The sequence below is a fragment of the Chrysemys picta genome, chromosome 1 (genome assembly GCF_011386835.1).
Source record: "Chrysemys picta bellii isolate R12L10 chromosome 1, ASM1138683v2, whole genome shotgun sequence".
In the NCBI taxonomy this organism is placed as follows: Eukaryota; Metazoa; Chordata; order Testudines; family Emydidae; genus Chrysemys; species Chrysemys picta.
The window spans coordinates 293,961,210-293,977,518 of record NC_088791.1 but is presented as its reverse complement, the minus strand read 5'-3'; the positions used below and the strand labels follow the sequence as shown (position 1 = coordinate 293,977,518).

General features: G+C 46.6%; 1 protein-coding gene across 1 annotated transcript; it reads left to right on the top strand.

Moving 5' to 3' along the window:
* The first annotated feature begins 5,265 nt into the window (after positions 1–5,265).
* LOC135983171 (myb/SANT-like DNA-binding domain-containing protein 1) lies at positions 5,266–7,669 on the top strand. The gene is made up of 2 exons (XM_065593338.1): positions 5,266–6,144; positions 7,139–7,669. Exons 1-2 carry the CDS (start codon positions 5,568–5,570, stop codon positions 7,612–7,614), a joined length of 1,053 nt encoding a protein of 350 aa, XP_065449410.1. The 5' UTR covers positions 5,266–5,567; the 3' UTR covers positions 7,615–7,669.
* The last annotated feature ends 8,640 nt before the right edge of the window (positions 7,670–16,309 follow it).

Below are 16,309 nucleotides of genomic sequence, written 5' to 3'. Positions count from 1 at the left end.
GGTTATGTAAGAGCAGTGCCATTTCCAAATGGTGTCTGAACTATCTGACCAAATATGATGACATTACAAGCCCGCTCCCCCTCCCCACAAACTCGGTATTAGATGGCTAGGGTGAGCAGACAGCAAGTGTGAAAAATCAGGACGGGGGAGGGGGGGGTAATAGGCACCTATAAAGGACAAAATCCTGAATATCAGGACTGTCCCTATAAAATTGGGACATCTGGTCACCCTATAGATGGCTTTTACTACATTATTTTGTTTTGACTTCGAGCATCAGGAGACTTCATCCTAACAATGACTCTTTCATGCCTACATTGTTAGTTGAAGTGTAGTTGTAGCCATGTTGGTCCCAGGATATTAGAGAGATGAGGTGGGCCCAATAAAAGATATTACCTCACCTACCTTGTCTTGCTACATTGTTAGGTGACATTGCAACCAAAGTGGTCATTGTTTGCAGGAAGTGTGGAGATTTATTGGAGCTGTCTCTGCTTTATGTGCACATGCTTCAAAAGAAACAAATTCTGGATTCTACTTTTGATATTTTCATTTAAGACAAAGCAGAAAGGAAAAAACTCCTATTGTACTATTAATCTGAATGTCTCAAGGGAAGACAGGATCTATCTCTTGATTACCAGTCTGTGTAGTTAATGTCAGTCATATTACATAAACATCTATAGCTCTGTTGTTATGTATATTATAGTAATACCTACAGGCCCCATTGTGCTAGGCTCTATGCAAACACATTGTAGGAGATGGTACTCTGAAGAGCTCACAATCTAAATAGATAAGAAAGACAAAAGGCTTGGTGGAGGAAAGCATTATTGTCTCCATGTTACAGATGGTGAACTGAAGCATAGAAAGATTAAGTGACTTGCCCAGGCCACAGAGGATGTCTGTGGAAAAACCAGGTATTAAACATTGGTCTCCTGAGTCTCACTCCTGTGTCTTAACCACAAGACCATCCTGGTACCAGGGAAGAACATTTCTGAGAATGTGATGTGATTTTTTTTGGTGCGTGGGGAAAGGAAACATAAACCAAACAATACGAATCACAGTTGCTTTTAGGAGAATATTGATTTCTGTTGAGTGTGACATCTCTTCCAAATATCCAGCAACCTTTGGGCAGTTTTCAAAAGTTCTCCTCAAGAGCTCTAGAAAATGAGTAAGAAAAAGGACTAGCTTCTTAGAAAGCAAATAGAGAGGTGTCCAAATTCTCACGCTTGGTAGCTACCTTTCATGATGTGGCATTATTCACAGAGACATGACCTCGTGAAGGAAGTCAAAATACTGCTGCTGGGCTGGCAACTGCAGAGACTGCATGCAAGTCAACACGCAGGAACCAGTTATCCCCTCTCCCACTTAAACTTGCATAGGTGATCCATATAAAATGCAAAGGTCCTCTTCCCTGCCTCTCCATGCATACCAGGGATGTGAATGAGGGTGGGGCCAGAAAGACGGCAGTGGACAGGCTGGTTGACTCATGCGGCCACCGATTCACCAACCCCGCCCTTGTGCCTCCCACAGTTTACCTGCACCACTTTGAAGTCCCTTTCCATAGCAGTCCATGAGACACATTTCCATTGTGTGCATGGGATGAGAAGCCTTCCTCCATCTGCCATGCAGCAGAATCACAGTCTCCCTTCAAGGCCCCACTACAACATGGTGGCGTGGAGGGGAAGAGTGTGCTCCTTAGTAACTCATTTACAAGTTGTCAGAGTGTGCAAATGAACCAGTGGTTCAACAGACTCTCAAGATAGAAGTGTCCCTGAAAGTGAAGCTGGCCAGGGATCCCCAACATCTTCTCATAGTGCTCTTGGCTTTGGCGGATGTGAGTTTTGGCTGCAGGATGAATGCAGGTTCAGGCCCAGCAACACATTGTTGTGGGGATTGTTAAAGTAAACAGACTCTTGAGGATCTTGCCTCTTCTTAGCCACCTTGAAATGCAAGTGACACAAAAGAAGACAGAAAGCAATCAGGGTCAGTGCCCACAGTCAGAGAAATGTTTCAATTAGTGATGTTTTGGGCACATCGATGAATTTATCAAATAGTTGGGTGGTAAAGTAGGAAAGAAGCATGGTTTTGGAGATCTTACAAACAGCCTAGTATCCACACAAATTAACTCTCATGCTAGATGGACTAAAAGCTATTCATTACAAACAACCGGTTATCAAAGGGGGAGTGCTATGAAAGCCTACAATGTTGCTTTGATGCAATTTGCAGGCTTTCCTGCTTTGCCATTTTCCATTCTAAACTGTCTTGCTGGCACAGCCTCCCAAGGAAGCTGTAGAGATCAGCAAACAGAGAAGCAAGGATGGGTGGCCACCAGTGCACGTGCATGTGTGCGGGGGGATTATGGGGAGGATAAGAAGAGCAGCAATCAGCACTGACAAACAGGAGATATTTCACAGGAAATAACAGATGACTTCCAGCCACATTCATCTTGCAGAGAAAAGTGCCCACATGTCTTGGAAATTGAATGTGCCAAACTAATTTGTCTTGCTCCCTTGGTAATCTCAGACATGGGACAAAATACAGATTGAAAAAGTCTAGGGTCATGGTGGTGTTTTAATATCTATAAATTCTTGACTTTGAAGTGCAACAACTAGAAAAGGAGGATGTCTATGAAACCAATAGAAGAGATTTCATCCAGCCTCTGTTCATGGTTGGCTAGTAGCAGCATAATCCAGGGCAAAGATTTTCCATTTGTGGAATATCCACCTGGAAAGAGTTGCAGCAGCATCCACCACCCCCCACCCCACAAGAAGCCAAGGGACCATAGAACAGGAGAGAGGCGTTTATTAGCCTTTGAGGAGGCAGGTAGCCATTTTCTGCATAAGATGGAACCCTCTGCTTTGCTTCAGTGTTCTTCAGCTCCTTCCTCCCACTCTCACACTCAGAAGCCTGGAAGTCCATTCTCATCCTGAAATGCCAGGGGCCCAGCCTCACTTCTCCTACTGTAGACCACTGATGTAGGCCTAAAAGTAGGAGGCACAGGCCAGGGAATAATAGTAGCTAGGGTGCCGGGGTGGGTGCTCTGGCTGCACATTGATGCTGCCCACTCCCAGCAACATGCCCCGGGAGAGCGTGGCAATGCAAACACAGGCAGCCCTCAACAGGGATGAACCCACCCAGGAACACAGCAGCCTCTGCTGGCCCAGGGAGATGCAGTTCCCACCAGCAGGGGTGAATCAATCCTTGTAGGTTGTGACGTTCTCCTCAGGGAGCCCGAAACTGTAAACCACTGTGTTACCTCTCTGCGTTTGTAAGAGAGAGCTTTCCTGGAGCTTAAACTGTGTGACACCTCCCTGCCACACCCATCTGCCTGCCTTTCCAGTAATCTCCTCAAGACTCTGCTCATCTAAATTACACCTTGCAGGTATCGTCCAGTGAATCCCAGTTTCTGAATTCCCCAGAGGTGTCTTTGTGCAGTACCCAGGCCCTCCTGCTGGACACTCACAGAAATTAACCAAGTCCGCTGTCCCTAAAGATACATCAAGCTATCAGCAACTCCAGCTCATCAAGTAGGATGATCCAACTTTTGCTGAATCAGATGGTGCCATTCCCTTTGTCCCCAAAGTGAGGGACAGCTCAGGGGTTCTCTCCTCTTCTCTTGATAGTCCAGTCAACCTTTGAAACGTATTCTTTTGAAGTTTATCCCCACACAAAGTTCTTCTCCCCTGCTGTCTGTCTCTTCCTGTTGACTTCCTATCCCCATGTTGACTCTCATGTAAATGTAACTTCCGTTGTCACCTTGCTCAGTTTATATTGGCATCACCTTGCTCAGTTTACATTGGAGGCAAAACAACATTCCTTCCACTAGGACAAACTTATTTATCAAGTTTGCCTCCAAAACATATTTCTGGAACATATTTCCAGCACACCTATGTAATCCTTTACGCACCATCCATCCATGCATCACACAATGATATTCTTGACCAGCATGTCACCAGTTTATATGATACCTTACTCGATAACACTTATAGTACAATAATATTGTATACAATCAGTTGATTAAATGCTTATCCCCCTGGGATTGTTGCATTATTAAAATAATCTGGATTCAGTTCACCCCAACACAACCCGCATCTAGGGCCCTCTACTTTGAGCTATATGATACAGAACAGCCTGAATCAAGTCCTCTGTGAATAATAAGTAGAGATCTGCTTAATAAATGGATCATACTGCATGGGAGTAGTGGGGATTCAATTCTAAAGAACTACAGTCTGTCCCTCCTCTCGTCAATGCAATTATGATCAGGAATCACTTGACAATGGTAGTGTTTGGTGATTTTTAAAAGAAGCAGGAATCTGTATAATAAAAAGGGTAATATGTTTTTTCTTAATATTTGTTAAACTGGATCAGTCAAAATCTCAGTCATTATTCCTAGGGAAAGACTCGACATCTAGATTCACTTGGGTCACCGGAGGCTGGTGAAAAATTTGTCAAAGCCCGACACAGATTCTACAACTCAAGGATATGACAATATCAGCAGAGGAAAGGGCTGGGGATATTTGTCCCCCCATCGTCTGGCTCTGCAAGGCTGGCAGCTGGTCCCGTCTTTAATAGCCCTGTTTTTATGCAGGGCAGGATCCATAGATGAAGCAACAGAGGAAAAGACAAACTTTCCCTACTGTGGGCTGACTACTTCTGGAACTTCATCTGATAACTTCCATCCTCCAGTAGAAGAGGAATGACTGAATCTAGACTGTTCTCAGTGGCACCAGATGACAGAACAAGGAGTAATGGTCTCAAGTTGCAGTGGAGTAGGCTTAGGTTGGATATTAGGAAAAACGTTTTCACTAGGAGAGTGGTGAAGCACTGGAATGTGTTACCTAGGGAGGTGGTGGAATCTCCTTCCTTAGAGGTTTTTAAGGTCTGGCTTGACAAAGCCCTGGCTGGGATGATTTAGTTGGGGATTGGTCCTGCTTTGAGCAGGGGGCTGGACTCGATGACCTCCTGAGGTCCCTTTCAACCCTGATATTCTATGATACTGTCTGCTCAGCATGATGCTTAGGGCCAGATTTTCAAACCCTTCCTCGGGGTGAGTTGTCTACTCCCTGACTTATCACATTGATTTAACTGGAGCTACTCACAGAGTAAAGTATTACTCAGCACAAGCAAAGGCGGCAGAATCTGGGGGCATAATCTGAATTAGTTGATTAGTAATCATTATCTTAGGCCTGGTCTACACTAGGCGTTTATGTCGAAGTTAGTGCCATTACATCGAATTAACCCTGCACCCGTCCACACCGCGAAGCTATTTAGTTTGACATAGAGGTCTCTTAAATTCGACTTCTGTACTCCTCCCCGACGAGGGGAGTAGCGCTAAATTCGACATGGCCATGTCGAATTAGGCTAGGTGTGGATGGAAATCGACGCTAATAGCTCCGGGAGCTATCCCAGAGTGCACCACTCTGTTGACGCTCTGGACAGCAGTCCGAGCTCGGATGCTCTGACCAGCCACACAGGAAAAGCCCCGGGAAAATTTGAATTCTTTTTCCTGTCTGGGCAGTTTGAATCTCATTTCCTGTCTGGACATCGTGGCGAGCTCAGCAGCACTGGCAACGATGCAGAGCTCTCCAGCAGTGATGGCCGTGCAATCTCAGAATAGAAAGAGGGCCCCAGCATGGACTGATCGGGAAGTCTTGGATCTCATCGCTGTGTGGGGCGATGAGTCCGTGCTTTCCGAGCTGCGCTCCAAGAAACGGAATGCAAAGATCTACGAGAAGATCTCTAAAGACATGTCAGAGAGAGGATACAGCCGGGATGCAATGCAGTGCCGCGTGAAAATCAAGGAGCTGAGACAAGGCTACCAGAAGACCAAAGAGGCAAACGGACGCTCCGGATCCCATCCCCAGACATCCTGTTTCTACGAGGCACTGCATTCCATCCTAGGTGCGGCCGCCACCACTACCCCACCACTGACCGTGGACTCTGAGGATGGGATATTGGCCACGGCCGGTTCCTCGGACATGTTAGCGGACGGGGAAGATGAAGAAGGAGATGAGGAGGACGAGGCAGTCGACAGCGCTTACAACGCTGATTTCCCCGACAGCCAGGATCTCTTCATCACCCTTACAGAGATCCCCTACCAACCGTCCCCAGCCGTTAACCCGGACACAGAATCTGGGGAAGGATCAGCCAGTAAGTGTTTTAAACATCTAAACATTTATTTTTAACAGAACAGGAATATTAAGAATAACAACAATGGGTTTCTCATGATTAGTTTGCCCTAGGCGCTTAACGTTTCAGTCCTGGGCAGTGCAACTATTGAAAAAAAATCTAGCAATGTCCGGTTTAGCATGATTGTTCTGCCCAAGCCGCTCTACTGTTTAGTCCCTGCCAGTGCAGCTACAGTAAAATGCGGTCTATATGTCCGGGGATAGAGCAGAAATCCTCCTGGGACATCTCGAGGAAGCTCTCCTGGAGGTAATTGGAAAGTCGTTGCATCAGGTTCCTGGGGAGAGCGGCCTTATTGGGTCCTCCGTAGTATGACACGTTTCCGCGCCACGAGACAATCAAGTACTCAGGGATCATTGCCCTGCACAGCAGGGCGGCATACCGCCCTGGTCTTTGGAGGCTTTCCCGACGCATTCTTTCTTTATCGCTGTCTGAGATCCTCATCAGGGTGATGTCGCTCATGGTGACCTGCTTTGAATTAGGTAGGGGAATGTTAGTGTTGGGACTGCTTGCCCGTTCCTTTACAGAACTGTAACCGCTGGTTTGCAGCCACGCGGTGGAGGCGGGAGAGGGGCAGCCTACAGGGATCGTTCCCGGGGACAGCCGCGAGGGGGTGGGACAGGGGAAGAGTTCCTGCTTGCCGGATTGCTGGCAGCAGGGACTGACATTGTTTTCAATGTGAAAGGAGGCCAGTGCTAATATTAAAGTTTTAAGCTGCCACAAGTCTACGGCTTACCATGTCTGCCTGCTACACAAATTCCGGTGTCCTGCCCCGCTTCTCAGATCTGCTGTGCAAGACCCCAGGCACTGAATGCGAAGGCCGAGAATTCGACCTTGTCCTGAGTGCGCATGTGATAGGTGCTGTGCATGGTCTTGTTCACAGAGAAAGACTATGTTCTTTGTTAATAACTACATTTATCTTTCTGAGGAATTCACTCCCTTTTTCCCATTCCCACAGCCACATCTGCGACTGTCTCACAACCTAGCCTGGCATCACACTCCCAGAGGCTAGCGCAGATTAGGCGTAGGAAGAAGAGGACACGGGAGGACATGTTCTCGGAGCTTATGGGCTGCTCCCGAGCCCAGGCAGCACAGCAGACCCAGTGGCGGGAGAACTTGTCCCAAATGCACCAAGCACACATGGAATGGGAGGAGAGGTGGCGGCAGGAAGACCAGCAGGCGACTCAAATGCTGCTTGGACTAATGAGGGAGCAAACGGACACGCTCCGGCGCCTTGTGGATGTTCTGCAGGAACGGAGGCAGGAGGACAGAGCCCCGCTGCAGTCTATCTGTAACCGCCCTCCCCCGCCACCAAGTCCCATACCCCCCTCACCCAAAGTGCAAAGAAGGAGGGGCGGCAGAGTCCGTGCAAACTCTCACTCCACCCCTGCAGACAGCTCTAGTAGTAGAAGGCTCTCATTTCCCAAAATTTGACAAGTTCTTTCCTTCCCGCCTCACACAAGCCCCCGTCCAAGTTTCACCTCCCAGTTCCATGTGTAGTTGCTAATAAAAAATACGTTTCTGTTAATTACTGTTTCCATCATGTTCTTTTGGAGGAGGGAGGGAAGGGGGTTGGTAATTGGACAGGACAGTCACCTTTGGCAGGGTACATAGGCAGGGGGCAGGTCCAGCAGCAGGGCACATACACAGTGCAGTGACTAGTTACCCTGGTCAGTCTGGGAGGTGGTTTTCATGTTCTGTGGTGGGGGGGTGGGTTGCTCTGTGACTTTGTGGCGGGGGAGGGCAGTTACAGATCTTATGCGGCGGTCCTTATCCTGGATCACAGAGCCACGCAGCAGGGGATCTGTAACCGTCCTCCCCCTGCCACAAAGTCACATAGCCCCCCCATACACACAGTCCCGATCAGGAGGGGTGACAGGCTCCGTTGAAACAACCAGTCCACCACAGCGGAGCCTGTCAATCCTGGAGTTTAGAAGCGTCATTTGCGTCACTACACTACACCCGCTCCCCACCACAGTCTGCGTCCCAGGTTTAAAACATTCCCGCGAAAACAGTAATAAAGAAAACGGTGTTCATTAACAAAGTAGAAGTGATTTTATTTCTAAACGTGTGTTGGAAGGGGGTGAAGGGGGTATGTAACTGGAGAGGATAGTCAACATTAACTGGGTAAAGAAACGGGGGCAGGTTCAGCTTCTCTGTACACTAACTTAAAAGTCACAGGTTACCCTGCTCAGTCAGGAACCTAGCTTTCAAAGCCTCCCGGATGCACAGCGCGTCCCGCTGGTCTCTTCTAATCGCCCAGCTGTCTGGCTGGGCGTAATCAGAAGCCAGGCTATTTGCCTCAACCTCCCACCCCACCATAAAGGTCTCCCCCTTGCTCTCACAGAGATTGTGGAGCACACAGCAAGCTGCTATAACAATGGGGATATTGGTTTCGCTGAGATCACAGCGAGTCAGTAAGCTTCTCCATCTCCTCTTGAGACGGCCAAAAGCACACTCCACCACCATTCTGCACTTGCTCAGCCGGTAGTTGAAGAGTTCTTTTTCACTGTCCAGGGCGCCAGTATAGGGCTTCATGAGCCAGGGCATTAGCGGGTAGCCTGGGTCCCCGAGGATGACTATAGACATCTCCACATCCCAGTTATTTTGTGGTCCGGGAAGTAAATACCTTGCTGCAGCCGTCTAAACAGACCAGAGTTCCTGAAAACACGAGCGTCATGAACCTTGCCCGGCCATCCGACGTAGATGTTGGTAAAACGTCCCCTGTGGTCCACCAGTGCATGCAGCACCATGGAAAAATAGCCCTTTCTGTTAATGTACTGGCTGGCCTGGTGGTCCGGTGCCAGGATAGGGATGTGAGTTCCATCTATGGCCCCACTGCAGTTTGGGAATCCCATCACTGCGAAGCCATCTATGATCGCCTCCACGTTTCCCAGGGTCACTACCTTTGACAGCAGTACATCAACGATTGCCTTGGCTACTTGCATCACAACAACCCCCACGGTAGATTTGCCCACGCCAAAGTGGTTCGCGACTGACCGGTAGCTGTCTGGCGTTGCAAGCTTCCAGAGGGCTATGGCCACTCGCTTCTGGACAGTCAGGGCTGCTCGCATCCGGTTGTCATTGCGCTTCAGGGCAGGGGACAGCAACTCACAAAGTTCAAGGAAAGTTCCCTTCCGCATGCGAAAGTTTTGCAGCCACTGGGATTCATCCCAGACCTGCGGCACTATGCGGTCCCACCACTCAGTGCTTGTTTCCCGGGCCCAGAATCACCGTTCCACGGCATCAACATGACCCATTGCCACCGTGATGTCCTCGGCGCTGGGTCCCATGCTTTCTGAGAGGTCTGTGCTACTCTCAGACTTCAGGCCCTCACCGCGGTGCCGTAGCCTCCTCGCCTGACTTATCTGCATCTGCCTCAGGGAAAGGTGGATGATAAGCTGCGAGGCATTGAGAGTGGCCACAACTGCAGCGATGGTCGCAGCGGGCTCCATGCTCGCAGTGCTGTGGCGTCCGCGCTGTCACTGACTAGAAAAGTGTGCGAACTGATTTCCCGCCGGCGCTTTCAGGGAGGGAGGGCGGGAGTGATGGACGGATGACGACAGTTACCCAAAAGCACCCTCGAGACATTTTTTTTACCCAGAAGGCATTGGCGGCTCCACCCAGAATTCCAATGGGCAGCGGGGACCGCGGGAACTGTGGGATAGCTGCCCACAGTGCACCGCTTCCAATGTCGACGCTTTCCCCGTTAGTGTGGACTCACAAAGTCGAATTACTGTCCTTAGTGTGGACACACACGTTTGACTTTGCAATATCGATTCCAATAATTCGATTTAAGTAAAATCGAACTACTCTCGTAGTGTAGACATACCCTTAGTCTATTGGCTATGCTGGTTGGGGCTTGTTAATTGCCTGATTGATCACTGCCTAGCAGACCTACTCTTAATCAAACGATTCTTTCTTCTCAACTGAATTGTTAATTGTCACCACATTTAATCAGCTGTTCTGCTCTAATTAATTGCTTGATGTATTGATTGTCTGGCTCTTATTTTATTGATTCATTGGTTATTAATTGCCTTGGTAATCCACCACCTACCTCCCTGGCTTCTACAGTCACTGACCTATATTCTAATCATGGACTCCATTCACCCACTCCTATCTATCACATCCCTCTTTAACAATCCTTAACCCCCTTCTCCATGTCCCTCTCTCTTTTAACCCACCCTACTCTTCTGGCCAGCCCCCCACTATCCTTTCTCCCTCTCACTCCCCTACGTTTCCTCTCCCCTTCATATTCTTCCTTCTGCTTTGTCTCTGCACTACCCATCATCCTACCCAACCTGCCCCACACTCATTCGAATCCTTCCAGTCATACCTGCATTCCAATTGTCCCTTGCTGTCAAACCTCACCCAATTCCCCCCAACTGCCCCCTCTGGAACACATGTTCCAGCTGTAAGATCACTGTCATTGATGGCCTCTTCATTTCTCTCTTCTCTGTTTCTCGTCCTCTGCCCTGTCTTTGTCCCCTCTGCTTTTCTCTCCCCAAAATAATTCCAAATCTCACCCCTACAGACTTAAGTCCCTCGCCCCTGCATCTGTAAAATAATCACTATGGAAATAGTTAACTCTGCCATTTTGAAGTGTCATCACTAGATGTTAGCACCTGGTGAGATGAATGGAAGTGGAAAGTTCATATCCCTCTGAGTTATTGTTTCAGGCTCTCTGCAGACTCAGGCAGGCGTTAATACTTGGTTACATTTGATTCACATTTGGAAGGTTTTTTCACACCATGAGGGCTATATATTTCTTTTTAATTCTGCAGAATCTGAGTATGTTAAACAGGCTAGATCTGGTCTGTGGTCTGGGTGTTCTCCACTGCTACTACATGCTCTATTTATTTTTTTCATTAGAATTTTTCCCTTTGCCTCTTGTGTTCTTTTCTCCACATTCCCTGCCAAGTGCAGTGCAAACCCAGTGATGTTCAACTCTGACGTAAGCTTTTCAACACCCAGTGTTTTAATGGGTTCTAAATTAGGCAAAACGAATTGACCCATCCTTGAGTAAAATGCACCAGAGGCGAGTGCATGTGTAAGACTGTAAATCCACTTTGGGATTTTAGTTACAGTAACCAAACCATTAGAGATTTCCTCTCACAGTTTATACTCAGCAGAAAACAAGACCATGTGTGATGCAGCAGTTACCATAGCAGCTGCCACAAGAAGATTTCATTAACTGTTCACAGCACGGCTTTACAGAGAATTATCAGGCAGCGAGTGAACTTTTGCACCTTTTAAAAATGTCTCTGGGGGCAAATATGTTGTCATATATGGTGGAACAAGAGAATACCAATATGTTGTAATGAAATGTTACTGCACTGTTAGCCTCAAGCTGCCATGTCCGTGGCAATTTTGAAAGGTACTGCACACCTCTTCCTTTTACCTGTCGGGTGGGTTTTGTTGTTTTGTTTTGGGCAAAAGGCAGCAATGCGTTGGTGGTCTTGGCCCAGTGCCTAATGGCCCATGTTCCATCCATCCCTACATCCCACCGCAATTGGATTCTTTGTCAACAGCCTCAGGAGAGAGGCTAACGTCTGAATGGCTGTGCAGAAAGAACTGTTAGTATTAATAATTTATATTATGGTAGTAGCCAGAAGTTCCAACCAGGATCACAGCCTCATTATGCTATATGCGGTACAAACACCAAGGTAGACATGGCCCCTATTCCCAGTGCCTTTGGGGTTTGGCTTGTTCTTAAAATCTGCTGCCAGCTGTGTAAGTATTTCTTTCAGACACAGAATGTGGCAGGGTAGTATTGAGATTTCCTATCACAAGGAGTGACTTTGGGTTTGCAAGCTAGAAGAATGAGCAACATATGAAAGGGGCTGGGGTGGGGTGGGAGAGAGACAGCTATATTCAATTTAAAAAAAAATGATAAAATTAATTACATTTAACATTGTATATATTTGTAATTGCTTCCTTCAGTAAATGTTTGCCTTTCCCAGCCGCCTGCACCAAATGCTCCATGGCTTGGTTATTTAAAATATTTTGTAAAAATCGAACAATGGTGCTAACTTGTATGTAACACCACCACCAGAAATATGAAAGTGCAGGAAACCAGCAGATAAAATGTCAGTAAACAAGCTCCATGCAGCAGGCTGAAACGTAATGCAGGCTCCGTACAGCGCACATTCCCAACGCTACACACATTGCTCTGCCGTCCAGTTGCAAAACAGAAACTGCAGCCTTTCCTGGGGCCAGAGGGGGAAGTGGGACTCCACCTTACACAGGTGCAGGCTCATCCTAACAAATGCCCCACATCTGCAATGACAGGTTTCCCCTTCAGCGCCTCTTCTTGGCTACTCTCTGGCTTCTGAGCAGGCAGCCAAGGTTTCCTCCCCCCTCCCCCCCCAACTTCCCACTGCTCTCTGCTCTGGCTCCCACTGTGCCTTTCAGTGCAACACAATGGGGAAGGAATGGCCAGTACTGCTGCTTCCTGACCCTCAGGAGCAGCATGTTCCACCCGCAGGAGGCAGCAGTGACATGGGAGATACAGGACCAGAGGGAATACAAGGAAATGTAATGAGAGCAGGGACAGAGAAGGGGAAGCCAGATCACTGTGGGGAGCGGGTCAGTGGAAAAGCGTAGTGTGGTAGCAAAGAGAGAGACAGTGGTGAAGAAATGAGATGGAAGAGAGATTGCAAGGAAAGTAAACAGAACAGATACAAACAGGGGAAGGATGATCTTGTAGCTAATGCACAAGCTTAGGAATCAGACTTCTAGATTCCATTTCCAGCTCTGCCACTGATCAACGATATGACCTTGGGAATGACATGTCACCGCTTTGTGCCTCAGTTTACCCATCTGTAAAATGTGAATGATAATGCTGACCTACCTCAAAAGCAGGTGAAAGCACCATCAATTCCTGGGATGGAAGTATTATTATTATTGTGGGGGGAAGGGCTGTATTGGAGGAAGCATGCTCACTTCCCATAATCACATCTGCAAAAATGTCACCAGAGATGCCGCTGAGAGCCTGGCAGTGATGCAGGCTCCGCTCAGTGTATTTGGAAGGAGCATGCAGTCCTGCGTATAACTACAGGATCTGGCCCTTAATTTTTCTTTCTTGCGTCACTGCCTTACGGATGTGACTTGTTGACAAAAGCTGGTGACCGCCCTGTAATTATCTCTTTCAAACACAGAACGTGGCAGTTAATATTGAGATTTCCTTTCACAAAGACTGACTTTGGACTATCAGAAGAGTTATGTAAAAATAGCAGAGTGGTTATTTAACCCAAATGTGGTGCTCTTCCAGGTGTCAGGTAGGTCATTTAAAACTTTTTAAAACCTCCACACCCTATGTACCAAAATAGCCATATGAAGAGCCATTAAAAAAGTATCCATAACTAGAAAACTATCCTGTGTTAAAAGAAAATAAATTCTCTGAGAATCAGAATTGAGCCAGACCTCAGTAAGGTATCATTTGCTTCCTGTTTACTGCAAAAGTACAATGAGGCTTGGCTTTGGGCCCCACCTTTTAGCATCTAAAAATAGAGCAATGAACTTGTGGCACGATGGCCATGTCTCTCAGAAAAGCAGAAGTTAAGATTCAGAAACAAGCATATTAAATAAGACACACATTTTATTCTGTTTAAAGCAAAACAGATTTAAATAGGTAAAGGGGTTTTTCCTGTTTATTTTTGCATTTTTAGGATGCCAGATTTAGGATGATTTGATTTGGATTAGGTCAGACCTATACAGGAGTTTATTATTGTCAGTTATTATGATTAAAACCACTGTAAGGCACACATCACCATAATTACCTAGACAGCATTATCCGAGGTGTCTGATCTACATGCAGTGTTGTTATAGCTGTGTTGGTCCCAAGATATGAGAGAGACAAGGTGGGTGAGGTAACATCTTTTATTGGATCAACTTCTGTTGCTGAGAGAACAAGTTTTCGCGTGTACACCAAGTTCTTCTGCAGGTAAGAAGAGCTCCGTGTGAGCTCAAAAGCTTGTCTCTCTCACCAACAGAAGTTGGCCCAATAAAAGATGTTACCTCACCCACCTTGTCTCTCTGATCTGCAAGATGGTCAGGATAGAATGCAGGGCTATGCAGATAATTACAACATGTGCTGACATACAGATGTTTAATCCATAATCCTGTTTCTTACCTAAAGAATGCTCAGTCTAGACTCCAGATGTTGCATTTGAAATGAACTGCCTGGATCAGTAAATTACACAGACACACACACTCTCGCACTTAATTTGCCCTGATATGCCAGCAAACTGACCTGGGGCCAAATAATGCCCTTGGTTTACACTATGAAGCTCTGGGGACAACAGTTGATTGCATGGGTGTAAATGAAGGCAGAATTAGTCCTCCGAAGTCCATTAAATCCAAAATTAAATTATGTGAATTAAATCTGAAACAATTACTCTTAAACCATAGCTATTTTTAAATTTTTAACTCTTATGTCAAAGCTGTTTTTTATATTTCCCCTAAACTCTTTTAGTGTAACGTCTGTGTGTGTTTGGTGGGGCTATGACCGAACCATGCTCTGTGGAGCTCTCCCAGACAGTGGGTGACGAATACTGTGGTTTTGTCTGAAAATAGCTCATTAGTTTCCTTTTCTCTTTTCAGGAATTGTTTCTTCTCTTATTGATTTTTTCCCTGATGCTTTTATTTTATTTTTAGGGTTTTTTTATTCCTAATGCAAAATATATTTTTAGTTATTGTTTTTTAATGACTGATAATCCTAACTAATTGAGCAGAGGGCTGGTGCCTCCAAAATTTCTCCCAAACAGGTAGGATGGGTTACTGCTTTGCTATTTGTGCTTGTACTAGCACCTAAGTCCTTTTTCCAAGCCAGATCAAGCTCCGCAGATCTGTTTATATGGATCTGCCGCGCTGCATAGATGGGGTGGGGTGGGAAGCTGCTCCAGCACCACCCTTCTACTCTCGCTAGATTTGGAATGGGATCTCCATAGTTCCAAGGATCTATACATGTGGGGCTGTGATAAGAAGGAGGAAGACACAGGAGAAATGCATTGCCTGCATTTCCTATCGCGGGACTCCTGGGGCTGTCACACATGGGAAAATCACTGACTCCATGCTGCCAGAGGGCTGGAGGAAAACCACAAGAGTCCTCAGCAATGCTGTGGGGATGCAGTTTCTCCTCCTGGATGCCTCTTTCCCTCCTATAAAACCCTGAGATCCACACACATACCAGGGTATCCACCAGGTTGTGAGTCCTAATCACACAGTGTATGAGTCCCCTGACTCCCACAATAGGCAAAATCTGACCCTGGGTTTCTACCCAGTCCTTATTCCAGCAAAGCCGACTGGGTGCAAAAGAGAATGCTACAAAAATACCTTAGCAGATATTACATTACAACAAAGTCACTGTACAATTCTCCACAGTTGGCAGGCTTTTTTCAAGAGAGGTCCAGGACTGGAATAGCAAGGCCATTGTATGGCAGGAGTGAATGGCATTGGCAGAGTGTTGTAGGGAAGTTTGCACAGTGCCTGCCTGTAGTATGCCTGGCTCTAGTTGGCTTTGCTAGTCACTTAGCACTACATTCATTCTGCACATGAAAAATGGTCGCCTCTAGTTGCTAAATTGTAACATGATGTGAATTAAAATGTTCAAGTTAAATCCTACCAGTTCCATGATTTGTATAAATAAATAGAAGCACTAATACAGGACGGTGTTATTTCTAAGCTCTAGTCTACACTACAGAGTTAGGTCAATGTAATCTGTAAACTAACTCTGTAAGTGTCTACTCTAAAATTTCACTCCCGCTGACTTAATAACAGCACCCCCGTGAGAGGCGTAGAGTGTGATGTAGTTAGGTCAACGGAGAATCAGTGTAGACACTATGTTCCTTACATTGACTGTTGCTGGCTTTCAGAAGCCATCCCACAATGCCCCACACTGATAGTTCAATCGGTGCAAGCGCTCCTGGTGAGGACCTGCATTGCCAACACAAGAAGCAAAGTGTAGACACACACAAGCGATGTAATTACTGCAGCGGTTGTATGCGGACTTAAGTTAGGTCGACTTAATTTCATAGCAGAGACATGCTCTAAGTGGCTTAGCCATTGCTATATACATAGTGCATGATGCTATGACACAGAATGCACAGCGCTTGATTATGAAAGAGGA